The sequence below is a fragment of the Neomonachus schauinslandi genome, chromosome 1 (assembly GCF_002201575.2).
Source record: "Neomonachus schauinslandi chromosome 1, ASM220157v2, whole genome shotgun sequence".
NCBI lineage: Eukaryota > Metazoa > Chordata > Mammalia > Carnivora > Phocidae > Neomonachus > Neomonachus schauinslandi.
The window spans coordinates 128,709,035-128,726,947 of NC_058403.1; the positions used below are offsets into that span (position 1 = coordinate 128,709,035).

Here is a 17,913-nt window from a genome sequence, read left to right on the forward strand (position 1 = left end):
AGGGATGAGAGGGGTGGGGGTGGGGGGCCTTGCAGACACGTTCAGAGCCTACTGCCTAAAATGTTGCCCAAATTCAGCTGAAAGCAAACTACCTTCAGTAGGTAAAATAGATTGAATGCTGGATAAAAGAATCCTTACTTCTTATTTCCACAGCGAGGCCAAAATTGATCTTACGAGATAAAGCTGACCAAGAAAACACATTTGTAAGCATTTTCCTTCCTTTTCAACAACAATAAAAACGGACATGCTAGAACCACGATTAAAATGAGAACAAAGGCCAATGGGATTATTGAGTATCTAGCGCCACCTTGCGGCAGCACATCCAAATCCCAGGCCCTTTTGAGGACCCCAAGATTAAGAGCCTTCCGGAAGAATTAGGATTTAATAATGGGAGAGACCATTTTCATGGGGAATACAAACTAATAGAAATAACTAGCACTTGGCTGGCACTTTTTAGTAAACAAAGCACTCCCAATTCTATGATCTCATTTAGCACTGGCAGCAACCCTGTAGGTCACAGGGGCTCAGCCTTAGAGATGGGAAAGCTGAGGCTCCAGAAAGCTGGTGACTTGTCGGGGGTATAGTCCTGCACTTGAACCCAGATTTCCAAACTCCAAATCACGTGATACAACTTTATTAGCATTTCTGTATGTAGTACATACCAAAAACTCAAAAGAAATACCTTGTACTATATGGTATAGGATACATATTGTATAAGATGTATGCTAGACATAGTATATATACACCATACTATATAATATTATGGTACTTATACTATTCTCTGTAATACTGTTAACTAGTACTCACTGCCTTTCTGGAGCTGCTTTCTGTGAAGACAAGGCAATATTGGTGGACTGTTCGTAGTCTATGATTTAACAAATGTTCAAGTTTTGCTACTAAAACTGTGGCTTTGCTTCCCTGGATCCCTAGACACCTGACCCGTGGAAATCCCTGCTGCTCTGTCTTAACCTGGGGTGCAATAATAGAGGTTTGCCTGGGGATAATCAACAGGGGGACCCAGAGGCAGTGGGACTGAAGCCTTGTTTTTATTATGCTTAGCCTTATTTTTATTGTTTCTTAATCCAATCCATTGGCTCAAGGCTAAAACTCTGATGGACTACATCACATCATTTAAGAAGACCTTACAACCAACATATTTTAAAGTGGGTCACTGAGAGGTTACCTTGCTCAATGTCAATGTTCAAGGTGGGTAGTATGTCATTACGCCAACCTTAAATATTCCAAGTGAAAACTCTGCGGTCCTTCCTTTATGGGGTCGGACTGTCCTTTACGGGGACAGTCCATCCACTGTATTCCTGGAGAAACTGCATCGGGTAGATGGGGAGGACAGGTGATGGCGTTCCCCTCTCTCCCCGGGGGCAGTGTGGCCAGGTCCTGGCTCAATTAGAGAGGGTCTCAGGAATTAGGCAGGGCGCCATGGTGGGTTCTTGAGTCCTAGCAAAAGCTGTGTGTGTGACACTGGTCCTGAAGAGGCACATAAATGAACGGAAGCAGAGAGAAATGGGCAAATGAGAGACACGAGAAAGAGAACAATCCTTCAAGCTAAAAATACAACCGGATGTGTTATTTTAGTCTATTTGGCCTCATTTTTCCACAGGATTGCCTGACATGCTGCCTGGAGGCACATTTACTGAATCACGGCACATTTATCGATGGCAAGGATCTCTTTTAGTGCTTATGCTTTCCCCTTGGTGGAATTTTAGTCAGACAGCATGGCTACATTACATTATACTGTAAAACTTCACTTTTCAGGCCTTGCAATTTTATTTGCATTTCCATAAGACACACACAGACACTTGCTACTTTTTAATATAAAAATTATATGTCCTCATTATAGAAAAATATAAAAATATCCAAAATAAAGAGTGACTTTAAACTTTCCTCTTCAAGGGGAGGCACAAATGTCAACCTCGTGAAAGGTCAGGACTTGTGACCCAGAGTTGGGTTCTTAGGACACTTTCGGAATTTGCTCTGAAGGAAAACTCTTGGCACACACAGGCCTTCTTTTTTGTTCACCGTCTCACGAAACACATACTCATTCACCACTTCTTCATAACCTGTGTCCGTAAAGAGCCGAGCCAGGAATTCTGTAAGGCAAGCAGATCAACAATGCTCACGGTCTCGATGATACTACCACATTTGCTCTGCAGTGGTAAACAGGAGGGCAGGGGTGCTGGAAGGGATTTTTTTTTAATGTAACAAAAATTCCGCTGCTAAAATTAATAGATTTTTGTTTTGGAAAGTAACACACTCCTACTTCTCTTCTTACTCCCAAATAAATAATTTAATTAGAAAAGTTTAAGGACAACTTGGAGTACGGCCACCTTACCCTCTTATTATAAGTCCCCAAATACAAAGTCCAAGTAAAAAGAAACACAATTCCAAACTGGCTATATTCATACAAAGTCTTCATGTGTTCAATGTGTTTACATCAAACACCTCATCTATCTGAACATGATGGAGGAACATCTGTGACCAGAGTGGGGAAACCCATTACTTCTGGGTGATATACCCTAAGGAAAATTTAACCCCAGTAATCCATCTCTACATGTTAAATGAAACAAATAGAATGGCTATGCGGAGAAAATACTCTTATTAGTAATAAGCATTACTCTGCAGAATGTGCTCCGAAGCACTCTGCAGACATCACTGCATCTTCTCAATTATTTACAATTGGTTGACTCAGATTTCATCAATCAGAAACATTAAAACAAATTTTTAATTTTCACCTGACATTTCTATGACTTCACAGTTTTAATGCTAATCACTCATTTTTTATTTTATTCTAAACTCAAAAGAATATTTCAAGACATGGAAATGTTTGTGAAAATAGAGTTGAAGAAGATAATTATTTTATGGTCCAAATTACTAGGTAGGCTTAAAATTATTTTGGTATAAGACAGAAATAATGATCAGCGTTTGGATGTTTTTATCAAAATGACTTTTGAAAGACGCTTTATAGCAAATTTGTGTACTTAGCACCTTTACAGACAAAGGTTTCTTGCCTTTGTGACCTGGGAAGGTAATCTCCAGGCATTATGTAGTCCTACTTGTGTGTGTGTGTGTTTAAGTTTACTTTTTTTTTTTTTTTAAGTAATCTCTACATGCAACATGGGGCTTGAACTCATGACCCTGAGATCAAGAGTTGCATGCTCTTCCAACTGAGCCAGCCAGCTTGCCCCTGCCCTACTTGTTTTGTGACTGAAGTGACGATCCTGCTTTGCCCTCCCCCTTTTCCAGCCCGGTTCCTGGTAGGGTATACACGTGGCATGCCAGAGCCTGTCCATTAACCCAGGCTCGCTAACAAGACACTGTCACCAGAGGAGGCTTGTGAGCTCAGCATGGTCAGAGCTGTGTCCCTGTCGTCCCAGGTGCTGGGTGAGTGGTGTGCCCCGGAGATGGTTCCAGCCAGGACCTTGTGCATGTGCCCTCTGTGTTGCTGGCCCCACCCCCGACCAGTACCACAGTGATAATGCAAGCAAGTAAACAGAAATAAAAGCAAATTTCATTAACCTTACCATCAGTAAAAAAATATGATCTGGTTCCATCTTGTCTAGCGTAAAAGTTTTCTCCAAGTTTGCTGCCAGCTTTAAACCTAAGCATGGCATGATCATACAGCCCATAGTCACGAAACAAGACGCTTTTGCCTGGTTTTAATACCTATGAAACAAAAGCAGCTGGCACTTATATTGACGGCTCAAATAAAACTTACTCAAAATAAAATCTGATTGATTTAGGGGTCAAAATAACTTACATTAGTGATAAGTATGAAAAGAACCAGACTGAACCACCCAGAGTTTGAAGGAAAAAGGGCCTCCTGATCAAAGGTATAGCAACACCTGCAGGACCCATACATTGGAGGGATATTTCTCGAGCACTTACAAGGTCCAGTGTCATACAATTAAAATGCTACTGACACTAAATGAAACAGTCTTATTTTCTTTAAAGCATGTTCTCCCAACATTTTATTAGCCATCTCCTAGTATATGACCCGGCAGTCAAACTGTCTCTTTAAAAAAAAAAAATGTCATTTTGTCTTCTTACTGATTCCGGCTGGCTTTCCTCATTCTGAGTCTCAGCGTAGGGTTCACTGTGCTACAATTCTGCATAGCTTGCCCACCACGCTAGTAACAGCTGATAGCACGTTGCAGTTTCTCAGACAGGAGGGAGGAAGGAGTGATTATTAGCCTCATGTGAGATGAGGAAACTGACACTACGTAAGGGATCTGTCCACGATTCATACACTGGCCACTAAGTGGGGGGGGGTCAAGACTCATATTTGGGTCAAAAGGCAGCAGGCATATTGTAGAATCAGAGACACCTGTTCGCCCTGGACCTGGATGGGGGAAGGGGGAGGTGTTATTCTAATTCTATTCACATTACTGACAAGAAAGAGAGGCTACGGGGGGTGGGGGTGGGGGGGTGGTAACTGAGTATTCTTCCCTTGCGCTGTGCTTCTTGGTAGAAGATCCTCAGGCCAGGGCAGTGGTGTAGGGAAGAGGATCAGCGGCAGGCCCAGCTGGGATCCCTCACTACAGCCTTTCAGAGGTAGGTGTCACAGGTTAGGTGTCTCAAAAACTGGGAGGTGGCATCAGCAGGGTGTGGGTATAACCAGCTCTATCTTACAAAGCAAACAGCATATGCTTTTCAGAATAAAAAGAAAGTGGCACACACTGTGACATTTGCTTTTTATATGAGAATTCTTTCAAACTGCATTAACACTACCAAATAAGAAGGGACTTATCAGAACCTTATTCTGATTCATCAACATCAGTAAGATGATTTTTAAGACATGACATATACTATTACAATAGATTTTTGACGCAGTTTGACATATTCCTCTTCTGAATAGAGTATGAAAGATCATCCCTAATACTTCCAAGTGTGCTGCAGATTTTCTCATTTAGTAAATTCTATCAATACAAGCATGCATTTTAAATATTGTCTGTAAAGAGCCTCTTGGATGAATACATCCTACCTTAGCATAGTCTGAAATGCTAAGTTTTAAAAAATGTGAATAATTGCCAAGAAAATTCTGAAAAATTTAATTTATATGAAAAAGACTTATTCTTAATTATAGAAGGAAGGGCTACATGGGGACAGCAGAAAGAACACTCACTCAGGAATTTGGAAATCTTGATTCATATCCCAGTTCTTCCATAACTAGTTGAATGACCTTGAACAAGTAATTTCATCCCTGTGTTTTCTCGTCTGTAAAATAGTAAGTTTGATACTAATGCCTCCTTTGATCCTGGCACTGTATAGCTAACCAGGCATTTCTCACCGTTATTTTCTTTCATTCTCCAAACAACTCTGAAAAGTAGGGTAGGGTAGGTCTATTATACCCATTTTACAGCAAGTGAGGCTCAGAGTAAAAGTGACTTGCCTGAGGTTTCAAGGCAAGTTGGTGGCATTGGCAGACAAATAGCCAGGTCGTCTGATAACAGATTTGTCTATTTTTACTTGATTATTCTACTCCAAAAATGAGGGAATTCAACTTTAAGGTTGTCTTTCAGTTTAAACTTATGTAGTTTAAAAAATTCTCTGCTGTTAACATTCTACAGTAATTATATCTACCTTACAACAGCTTATTACTGTGGTTGTTCACATAAGGCTTCGAGCTGCCCAAAGGGTGTCTTATTATTGTCAGAGGCTGAGAGATCACTTCTCCTTCTGGTAATTTCCTGATGAAGCACATCATTTCAAATCAACAAGCCAGTCACTATGTATGAGGCAGAGAGCCAGCAATCCACTACTGCTGTGAACTCACTCCAGATCAGCAGAAAAAGATTTCTATTAGGGGGTAAAAACAGAAAGGATTGCTAAAATGGGATCTGTTACTCAAGAAAGGTTAGAACGGGGGCTGGGGGCCAAGTGTGGACTGAGACAGCTCAACTCAATTAAAACAATACATATAACATTCCATTACTATTAAAATACAGATAGTATAGTGTATGTTTCCATTTAAATCAAGAACAGGCATATCCTCATCAATACTTGGCTTTGTCAGACTTCTTAATTTTGGTAATCTAACAATGTCTTACTGGGGTTTTATTTTACACTTCCTGGGTTATCTTTTCATATGTGTGTTCTCTTCAGTAAAACAACTATTGAAGTCTGCCATTCTTCTATTAATTTGCTTGTCTTTCTTACACAGGAATTCCTCACATATTCAGGTCTATAGACTTCAAATTATTTTCCCCAAGTTGTTTTTTAAATTCCTTTGTATTATATTGTCTTTTGAAGAACAGAAACTCCTACTTTTATTACAATCATGTTTATGCTTAGAATGCTTTGGGTCTTGAGAAAATTTTCCCCACTCGGAGGTCATAAGGATTCTTTCCTATATTTTCTTCTGAAAGGCTTAAACTTTTATCTTTTCCATTTAATTCTTTAATTCACCCGAGAATGATTTTTGTAGAGGATGTGAGGAGGATAATTTCACTCTCTCCTGCATGAAGACTCTGGTCCTAGCAGCACTCACTCAACAGTCCTGCTTTTCCCAGTGATCTTCATTGTCACCTCCATCATATAGCAGATTTCCATTGATGCATGGATAGATTTTTAAGCTATCACATTCAATTTGTCCCACAGAATAGCATTCTGTCTTAATTACTGCAGCAGTAAGTCCTTATATCTGGTAGGGTATAAATTTCTCCCATCTCATTCTTCTTCAGGAGTGTTCTGACCCTTTGTTCTTTCATGTAAACTTAGAATCAGCTTGTCAATTTCCTCAGGGACAAAACAAAACAAAACAAAACACCCTACCAAAAAACCCTGACACAATTAAACAAAAAAATAAATGAAACGTATAATATTAAATGGAAAAGCAAAATTGCACAATGCATGTTACTCTTTTTTAGGTGTCTAGCTCAGTGACGTTATAAGTATATTACATTCATCTTATACTTTTTTAGTCTTTTAATATTTTCTAATTAGACAATTACATTATATGTAAATAATGAGTTTTGTCTCTCATCCTTATTTCCCCCCCCTTTTTTTTTTCTTGTCTTTTTGAGCTGATTAGGACCTCCAGTGTAATGCTGAGAAGAAGTACTGACAGTAGGCACTCTCACGCCCATGAAGTTCTAGATACTCCTTATTCTGTCCCTGTCTCCTACTTCTCCCCAATCCCTGAAACCCTTCATCAGTGAAATCACTGGTATCCACCTCTTTAGAATGTTCCCTTCAGATTCTTGTGCTAACAGACTGTCCCCTGAGGACTCTATTTTCCCCAAAACCTCTCAAGTCAGGGCTGTGTTTTCTCCACTCACCCTTGTACCACTGGGCTTGGAGATGACGTTGGTGTCCTCCATGCTTCTCACCGCTACTTTCTCGTGTACTCTCTCTCCTCCCTAAACCCCCTGGTCCTGAATCGCTTGTCATCAGATTATATCATCTGCTATCCCTTAATGTTACTGTCATCTATTAGTTCCAGGGTCATATCCCTGTTTCATGATTGAATGTATCCTCTGGTTTATTCTCCTGTCCTCAATACTACTCCATTCTTAGTTCTGAGCAATTTCAATATACGCGGATTGTCCTTCCAAATATGCTGGCCTCTTAATGACTTGAGCTTCTCTCTTCCTGGATCTTGTCCTCCACCCTTCTAGACCACTCACTCCCATGGTAATGTCCACAAGTCTTGTCAACAGCAAAAAGTATAACCCCTCCAGTCTCTCAATGTTATACAAGCCATGCTGGCCAACCCCAAAACCATCTTTCCAGCTCTCTCTCTAGTTCCCCATCTTTAATCATCGTTTGCCCTCACCTGGACCTTCAAATCAGGTGATCCTACCTTTTCTTCCCTGATGCCCTCTCCTCCCTCTTCACCCAGCTTCAGTTCCATGCCCATTTGTGGGGACATGCTGGGTTCTCATGTGCTCAGATACCATGGGCAGAGAAAGGGGAAGTAAGGAGGAAAAAAACCTTACAAAACCTCACAGAGAGCTGAAACCAACATAGCAATATCTGAATTTCATTTATTTTTTGACAGAGAGAAAGACAGCCAGAGAGAGAACACAAGCAGGGGGAGTGGGAGAGGGAGAAGCCGGCTTCCCGCTGAGCAGAGAGTCCAATGCGGGGCTCGATCCCAGGACCCTGGGATCATGACCTGAGCCGAAGGCAGACGCTTAACGACTGAGCCACCCAGGTGCCCCACAATATCTGAATTTCTTAAAAAACATTTAAAACATCTACTTTTTCAACCTGCCGACCGCTCTTTTCTCCCTTTATAAAGCAGACTGACTGAAGCCCCTGACTCACCAAGCAGCTGAGGCTTACAGGCTTTCTAGGCTGTGTGCCCTTGTGCTTTAAGGGCCCCCAGGTGAGCTGCACGCTTACCACGGGTCACCTGTGTTGGTTCCCAAACTTGCTTATGCCAGTTGTACTTAGATTTAGAGTTATATACGAGTACATAAACAATGCAATATGCAAAAATGAGCATTTTGGTTCCTATGAAAAGTACATTCAATACTTTTGGAAAGACTTGATAAAGCAGCACTGAACAAACTGTATCTAATTAGGTGTGGGAGAAGCAAGAAGTCTGGGTAAAAATATAAAAGAATCTGCCCTCACATTACTTTCCAATTGTTTTTAAGTCTTCGCTCCACTTTTAAGATATTTATTTATTTATTTATTTATTTGAGAGAGAGAGAGCGAGCATGAGCAGGGGGAGGGGCAGGGGAGAAGCAGACTCTCTGCTGAGCAGGGAGCCCAACTCGGGGCTCAATCCCAGGACCCAGGGATCACAACCTGAGGCAAAGGCAGACGCTTAACCAACTGAGCCACCCAGGCACCCTTCAGTCTGCTTTTAAGAAACCAAAACTCTACTATATGTGTGGTTTATATACGAAAGATGATAAACAGCCCCCTACTCAAAGAATAGGCTGTGGCTCTATATCAAAAGAGTAACAAACGAATATTAATATATTTTAAGTTATATAAAATGTTTAAGGTAAGAATGTACTTTTTTACGATTTCTTGATTTAGTTCATCTTTAAATGAATCAACACCGTTGCCATAGATGTAAGAGAAATTCTACTGTAGTTTATAAAGCAGCTTCATTCATGATCTCACCTGCAACTCTGAGAGACACCCCCATTTTACAGCCAAGGAAACTAAAGCCCAAGGAAGAAGGTGAGGTGATTTGTCTTGAGTCACATGACTTCAGAGTGTCGCTTTACTTCCTGAGTGCTACAGCAGCCTCCTGATGGCCAGTTTGGGTTCTCCCCATTCTAGTAATAATGATGATAGTAACAACAATGGCTGACTTTTAAAGAGCACTTACCATGTTCTAGGCATTGTGCTAAGCATTTTATACATATTTCATATATTTCATGCAATCTAGTATCTCAATATTCTATAGGTAATGAAACTGAGGCTCAGGGAGGTAAAGGAACTTGTTTCAGCAGGGAAGCCAGGTTTTGTCTCTAGGCACTCTGACGCCAGGTGCTTCTTGACCACCGAACCATACCCTCCCCTCACTTTACAGCAGGGAATATCTGCATGTTATTCCATGCATAGAGCCCAGATCATTGTAAAATCATCCTTGCTCCAAGGTAGGCCAAGGTCTGAAGAGCAGTGATGGCTACCAGACAAATCAGAATTTAGGGTGAATGTTTGATGTAGGAGAACCCCTTTCCATACACTGACTACAGGGCCTACACCTAGTGGGAATGAGGAGACTCTGTGAATCTAGACATGAGCCTCACAGGGGAGGTAAGCAAAAAGATCAGGATGTCCAACCTCTCGGCTCCAAATCACTAACCTGGTAAATATTTTGTAAGACAAGGTGCATCTTATCAGGGTGAACAGCAGAGAGTACAAATACCAACATGACAACATCCACAGACTCTGGGGGCACATGTTCCAGAAGGTCATCTTTGGTTAGATCACACTGGAACACCTTGCATCTTTCTGTGTCATATAAAGGATTTTGCTAGAGAAGAGGGGAAAAAAAAAAAAAGAATTTTAATGCAACATCCATGTTGACACACACAGAAAAATACAGCATCAAAAAGAGATCCAATGGAAAAAAATAAAAGGGGACCCTATTTCCACTTGTGCACTGCTGCACAAATATCAAAGATCACTTTATTACTGAGTAAAACTGAGTAATGCAGGGGCACCTGGGTGGCTCAGTTGTTAAGCGTCTGCCTTCGGCTCAGGTCATGATCCCAGAGTCCTGGGATCGAGCCCCACATCGGGCTCCTTGCTCAGCGGGAAGCCTGCTTCTCCCTCTCCCACTCCCCCTGCTTGTGTTCCCTCTCTCGCTGTCTCTCTCTCTGTCAAAAAATAAATAAAATCTTTAAAAAAAAAAAACAACAAAAAAAAACTGAGTAATGCAGCATTTGTACCCTAAAGCTTGCAGTATTCAATACTGCTATGAGGAGCAAGATTTCATTTTAACAAATCATCTTTCACTGAGAAGAGAACACAAGCTATCACATATTCAAAGCTGAGCATTCTAGAAGTACATATTTCTAAAGGAATGGTAAGTCAAAACTGACCTGGGCTTCCTTAATCCTCCTTTGAGTCACCCACTACAAGTCTAAATCCTCTGAGAAGTCCTTCCAAATCCACTCATGCAGATGCTCCCATAGTTCTTTGGGGCGTATTTTCCCTTGAGGCAGCAAGCTAAGTAAACCTAACTTTTCTTTTCTTTTTTTTTTTTGCCACAAGTGTTCCTGTACATGGTGGATGGTGGGTTTAAGAGCATTACAAGAAAAGGTAATATATAAGAGTATCATAAAGAAAGAGTATCATAAAGTATAAATCATTATAAGAGCACTATAAAAAATATTAATTTTTTCTGTAGTGTAAATAAGGACTCAAACACAGATACAAAGGTACTGGATGGGAAGATTCAATATTGAAATGATGTCAATTCCACCAATAATTCCACTTCTAAATCCAATGTGATCTCAACAGAATCCCAATGGATTTCTAGAAACTTGACAAGGCAAATTTTAATTCACCTGGAAGCAAAAATCTTTAAGAAGAGCCAAGTCAATTTTTAAATTGAAGAACAATGAAGGAGGAGGTACACTACCAACATCAAAGCATATTACAAAATGTAGTACTAACACAATGAGATTTGGGGCACCTGGGAGGCTCAGTCGTTAAGCGTCTGCCTTCGGCTCAGGTCATGGTCCCAGGGTCCTGGGATCGAGCCCCGTGTCGGGCTCCCTGCTCGGTCGGAAGCCTGCTTCTCCCTCTCCCACTCCCCTGCTTGTGTTCCCTCTCTTGCTGTCTCTCTGTCAAATAAATAAATAATCTTAAAAATAAATAAATAAATAAATAAAACAATGAGGTTTGAGAATGGGGACAAATAAATCACTGAGACAGAACAGAGTCCCCAAAACAGACCCCCTCTATATAGAGGAATTTAGTATTGCATATGACAAAAGACAGGTGACAAAGATGACAAATATAGCAAAAAACGTAGATAATAAAGGTGACAATTGTCAGGGAAGAAAAATGAATTTCTTATTCAATTTATTGTGTTTGAACAACTAGTTCTATACTTGTGTTAAAGGATGATTGGTTACCCATGAATCAGAGATCTTCTGGTTTCAGTTCAAAGATGTATAGAGGTATAAAAATGTAGCTCCCATCCTTATAATAAGAAAAACGATGGACAGAGAGCAAAGTAATGATTTTTTTGTGAACCAATCAAAGCACAGAGGCCAAAAAACCACCAGCTACCCCAAAATATGGAGACGGACAAGTGCCTTCCAGGAGAGACAGGACCTAAGCATCTGCTTACCTGAGGCAGAAGCCTCCAGACTGGAAAGACAAAACTAGAAATTTGACAAATTGCTGGAGACTGAGTACAGATGTTATAGTGTGAAGCCCCTGGGGGCTGAATTAATAGGGGTATTCCCATCCTTTTGTAGGTGTTTCCTCTAGGAACATCATGGGGCTCTCAGAGAGGATGGTGCTTCACCTTGGTGCTGGCCTTTCTCATCTCCTTTAAGGAAGAAAAGACTTAAAATGCAGGGGAAAGGTCATCTGAGGCCTACAGACTTAGGGTACCGGTGGAATACCACTGCCACTGGGGGAAGGAAACTACTCTGCTCAGACCTAGTTTTAATTTTTTTTTTTAAGCTTATTTATTTTTTTTAGTACTCTCTACACCCAATGTGGGGCTCAAACTCACAACCCCAGGATCAGGAGATGTATGCTCTTCTGACTGAGCCAGCCAGGGGCCCCAAACCTAGTCTTAATCTGAAGAGAGAATGGCCGCAACACCAGAAAGGAAGACACCGGTACAAACCTCCTGAGGGAGGGAAGGGAGAGAAAAGCTCTAGTCCTGGAGCAGCAGACATACTTGTGAAGACCACACTCCTGAGACACGGGCCCACTATGCAGTCCAGAAACTGAGAATCAGAGCATTAGACAACAATCCCTTCTCCCACACCTTACCAACAAGTGTCCAGTGCTAATAACCACAGTGGACCGGGTGCGAAAGCTGCAAGAGCGATGGTACAAAGAGAAGACACAAAGTCAAAAGGGGAGACATGAGCCAAGTCACCAGAGGAGTCTGAAGTCTCTGGCGTCCATAACAACAACAAACCTCACAGATAACTATAGCAACAGGAGATTTCAAACACTGCTCAACTCCTGTCTAGATTATTACAAACCCTTATTACCTCGGTATCCACTGCCCTATATAACGTATCTGGCTTCCAGCAAAAAACTACAAGGCATACCAAAAGGCAAGGAAAAACAGTCTGAGGAGACAAAGTAATCATCAGAACCAGACTCAAATATGACATAGATAGAGGAACTAAAAGTTCGGGCATTTAAAATAACTGTGATTAATACGTTAAAGACTCTAATGAAAAAGACAAAATTCGGGGCGCCTGGGTGGCTCAGTCATTAAGCGTCTGCCTTCGGCTCAGGTCATGATCCCAGGGTCCTGGGATCGAGCCCCACATCGGGCTCCCTGCTCTGCGGGGAGCCTGCTTCTCCCTCACCCTCTGCTTGCCTCTCTGCCTACTTGTGCTCTCCCTCTCTCTCTCTTTGTCAAATAAAGAAAATCTTAAAAAAAAAAAAAAAAGAAAAAGACAAAATTCAAGATCAGATAGGTAATTTCAGCAGAGAAACAGAAACTACAAAAAGAATCAACCACACATACTAAAAACCAGAAACATAGTAACAAAAATGAAGAATGCTTCTGAAAGGCTCATCAAAGCTTGCTGCTTAAGAAGGAATCTGTGAGCTTGATGATAATCAGGATGAAAGAAATAATACAAACTGAAAATGCAAAGAGAAAAAAAAAGCTTAAAAAAAAACCCCCCAAAAACCCCCAAACACCATCCAAGAGCCGTAGGACAATAGCTAGTAGTGTAACATATATGTAATTAGAATCTCAGAAGAAGAGGGAACAGAGCTGAAGAAATAATGGCCAAAATTTTTCCAGATTAATTAAAAAACATAATAACCAAAACTTAAAAAAAATATACATTTACAGAACTCCTAAACCAGACAGAAAACCTTAGAACCTTGAAAGGAAAAGATTAATAAATTTGCACACAATTTAGATTCTGTCAAAAGACAATACCACAAATGCTAACTAGAATGTCTGCAAAAAAATCTAACAGAATATTCAGAATGCACTCTAAAGATAAGAAAATGACAGAAAAATGAGCGAAGGTTAGGAACAGATAAGTCATACTATCATGCAAACGCCACCTGAGGGTTCTTCTGTGTTCTGTTTACTACTCAAGCCCAGTGCATACAACTGGCACATATGAGGCTCTCGATAAATGTATGTGGGATAAGGGAACTCACGATCTGAAGGAACACTAATGCTGATTTACATATGGAAGGAATAAACAAATTACAATATGGAGTATTACTTTTTGCCCATAAGATTGGGAGATGTAAAAAAAGACTGATTGCAAATGGCGAGGGTGGGGGCACCTGAACTGCTCAGTCGTTTAAGCATCTGTCTTACAGCTCAGGTTATGATCTCAGGGTCCTGGGATTGAGCCCTACTCCCCGCCCCCCTTCCCTGCTCAGTGGGGAGCCTGCTTCTTCTCTGCCTCCATGCCCCCCCACCTCCACTTGTGCCTGTACACTCTGTCAAATAAATAAAATTTAAAAAAAAGATGGTGAGGGCGTAGACAGAATGGTAGCTATATGTTAAAACTTATATATTAAATTTTAAAATATATATTTGAAATATTGAAACTTAAATGTGTATGCTTTCTCTCCAAGGAATTCTTCCATCACCACAGAGAAAAGTGTTCACACGCGTTTTGGGGAGCAGTGCATAATGCTTATGACATTAACCCTATTTGTAAGAGTGAAAAATTAGAAATGATTTAAACAAACATCAACAGGGTAATGGTTAAAGTATGGTATATCCATCCTATGGAATACTACAACAGATAGAATATGGTAGACCTACATGTACTAAGATAAACTCTATAAGATAAGATGTGGAGTGAAGAAAGCAAGTTATAGTACAATGTGATGCTACTATTAAAAAAACTTCTGGGGGAACCTCGGTGGCTCAGTTGGTTGAGTGTCTGACTCTTGATTTTGGCTCAGGTCACGATCCTGGGGGGTCATGGGATTAGTAACACACCTGGCTCCATGCTCAGTGTGAAGTCAGCTTGTCCCTCTCCTTCCTCATCTGCCTCTGCCCTCACCCTCCCCTGCACACTTTCTTTCTCTCTAAAGTAAGTACATAAAGAAAATCTTTAAAAACAACAACAAAACTTCTAATGGATGCTAAAACTGTGAAAGGTTGATGGAAAATTAAGTATTTGCCGAAGTATCCCCCACATATTTGTTAATGGCAAAAGGTAAATATTTGTAACCCTTAGGAAGGTACCTTTTAGGTAGGAACTAGGTAGTTACTACCTTAACCCAGCGATCAAAACTAAAGCTAGCATCACTTATAGTGAGGTTAGCAGACATTAATGCCTCTGGACAGGATGTAATATCAAAGATACAACATCACCTATTATAGTTATTTTTGCCAAAAACATTTTACCTGATTTAAATCTAACTTCTAGTTTACAGGAAATACAGGGGATAAAGAAACAAGTTGAACAATGATACGAATAAACAATGAGACCAATTTGGAATGTGGGACCGCACTACAGAAAATGGCTTGCTCTTCAAAAACTCAATGCCAGTGGAGAAAAGGTCAAGGGGAAGGGCAGAAATGTTTTAGGCTAAGGAGATTTAAGGTACATTAAGAAGTACAAGATGTAGTCCTGACACCTGGGACTATTTGAGTAAATCTGAATCTGTAGTGGGTATTAATGACATTAGGGGATTATAGTTACTTTTGTTAGATATAATAATAAGTGTACTGCACTCATACAGGAAAAACCCTTATTTTTTTGAATATGCAGGAAGACATATTTAGGAGAAAAGTGTCGTGACATCTATACTTTAAAATAGTTCAGCAGGAGCACCTAGGTGGCTCAGTCAGTTAGGTGTCCAACTCTTGATTTCAGCTCAGATCATGATCCAGGGTCATTGAGATCAAGCCCCTTGTAGTGCTCTGCACTCAGCACAGTCTGCTTAAGCTCTCTCTCCCTCTGCCCCTCCCCCACTGGTGTGGGCGTGTGCTCTCGCTCTCTCTAAATGAATAAATAAGTAAAATCTTTAAAATAGTTCAGCAAAGAAGTAAGTCTATAAAGCAAATGTGGTGAAATGCTGGCAATCAGTAAATCTGGGTATAAGTATCTAGGTGTCATTTTGATAATTCTTTCTACTTTTCTGAATAAAGCTATGTTTTTGTGGATACTATATTTGTAAGAGGAAAGATTTATGTGATCTGAAGAGAAACCAGAGTGTATGGATACTATATTTGTATGTAAACAGGAAAGACACATTCATGGTGATCACAGCTGGTTAGCTTCAAAGAGAGGACAGGAATTAGGCAAATGGGTAGAGAGGGCAGGTCAGAGAAATCTAAGAAAATAGCAACACAACAGAAAATAGCAACACAACAGAATACATGGATGGAGCACCAACCTTGACATATTCAACTGCTCTTGGAGAAAAATCACAGGCATAGGCAAAGATATTCAGATCTTCTAAAAGTGGGAATAAACAGTTCCCAACACCGCAGCCAGCTTCAAGTATAGTCAATTTTTGATCTTCAAACTGAGGAAAGAGAACCCAAAATCATAGTATGCTACATTTGCATCACAGAGAAACAAAGCAAACTACATCTTAGAACACGAGAGACAAGGTCTCTGCCCCCAGGAAGCCGACAATAAACAAGTGAACTGATAACCTAAAGCTAATACTGACACCTCACTTGTCCAACATTGGGTAGTGTGGTATGGTGAAAACACAGCCGAACAGCCAACAGAACAGGCTCTGGGACTAAACTGCTTGCACTCAAATCTCTCCCTTCACCCATGTTCTATCACTGGACAAATCACTTAAACAGCTCTGTGCCTCACTTCTACCAGCAAGTGGGGATAATCATGATGCCTACCTCAACAGTGTTATTATAAGGCTTAAATTACAGAACACATTTAAAGTTCTAGAAAAGGGCCACGGTAAAGTGTTAATCATCCTAATTATGAAGCTGCATCTGTCACTGAAGTCACCCAGTATGAAATTAATATTTACGACTTTCAGACTGGCTTTAAGAAATAAAATGTCTACTAAAGCTCTCTTTCCTATGGATTATATAACCCAGGAACTAGCAAACTACCTAAAACCAGTGTATTTCTAAGGAACAAGGCATTCTGACAGGCTTCGTAAATTTTCTACCTCACATTCCCCACAGGAATGCAATAAACACTCCTCTTCACATTTTAAATGAAAAACAACTCAAATAAGGTGCAATATTAGTTTACCTCTCTACATGATCTGAGCTCTTCAAACTCTCTGGTGGTCCAGTGTCTATCTTTGAAGAAGTTCGTACTATTTCTTTTGTAAAAAAGGTCCCAGTTCTTCTGAGCCTCTTTTTCCAGTTTTTGCTGCTTAAAATCAGACACCAAAGCTTGATCTCTTTTCAGTTTCTCCTCTTCTTCAGAGCTGAGAATCCTTGCCTGCAGCCCTCTCCTTTGCAAAGAAGCCATCTCCTAAATTGATGGTAATATATTTAACACTGCTGAAGATAATCCATCCCTTAATAACCTGAGGAATCCAAGCTGATACTGCAGACATAGGCAGGGTTTTTCAGATGTGGTTTCTCAGGCTGGATTCAAGCCTCAGACAGCATTGGACACTTTGCAGGAAAAAAGAGGAGATTCCGGTTAGTGGTTCTAGAACAGTTTTTTTTTTTTTTTTTTAAGATTTTATTTATTTATTTGAGAGAGTGTGAGCGGGGGTGGGGGGGTGGGGGGAGCGGGAAGTGGTCAGAGGGAGAAGCAGGCTCCCTGAAGCCAGACATGAGACTCCATCCTGGAACTCCGGGATCGTGACCCGAGCTGAAGGCAGTCGCTTAACGAACTGAGCCACCCAGGCGCCCTAGAACAGTTTTTAAGACGCTGGGTTAGTGGTTCTAGAACAGTTCTTTCACCAAACAGTTCAATTCACCATTTACTAGACGCTGACTCTACACAAAACCCGGCCCACTACACAAGAGGTCGGTCACAAAGACCAAGACATAGTCCCTACCTTCAGAGGGCTTGCTTACATTCAGTGGCCAGCACTCTCACGCACCAAACTCTAGTTCAAACCAGAACAAGTCAACTATTATATCGGTTTAGTTCAGAAAAAGGACACGGCCAAGAATTGACTGAGAAAACTCATCAATTTTCAGGGCCTGTGGAAGGGGCGACTTATGACAATCACGAGAGCTCCTTGAACTGGTGGTTCAATGGGTGGTCAAGTGGAGTCATCCTTTCCCAAGGATCAGAGACTCACTTTGCGGGGGGGGGGGGGGGGGGGGGGGGG

At 40.9% G+C, this 17,913-nt stretch overlaps 1 protein-coding gene across 4 annotated transcripts in view; it reads right to left on the reverse strand.

Moving 5' to 3' along the window:
• Positions 1–1,770: 1,770 nt before the first annotated feature.
• Positions 1,771–17,913, reverse strand: part of METTL6 (methyltransferase 6, methylcytidine) — a 16,790-nt gene continuing 647 nt past the window's right edge. Inside the window, exons 2-6 of one of the 4 annotated variants that reach the window (XM_044920509.1) lie at positions 16,869–17,242; positions 16,030–16,161; positions 9,791–9,961; positions 3,540–3,681; positions 1,771–2,108 (exon numbers count right to left, since the gene is read on the reverse strand). In XM_044920509.1, coding sequence (XP_044776444.1) covers positions 1,942–2,108; positions 3,540–3,681; positions 9,791–9,961; positions 16,030–16,161; positions 16,869–17,093 — 837 coding nt within the window. In that variant the 5' untranslated portion in view covers positions 17,094–17,242 and the 3' untranslated portion in view covers positions 1,771–1,941. Of the gene's footprint in view, positions 2,109–3,539; positions 3,682–9,790; positions 9,962–16,029; positions 16,162–16,868; positions 17,340–17,913 lie in introns of those variants that run through there. The other 3 variants (XM_021678906.2, XM_044920514.1, XM_021678905.1) reach the window with 3 other exon arrangements.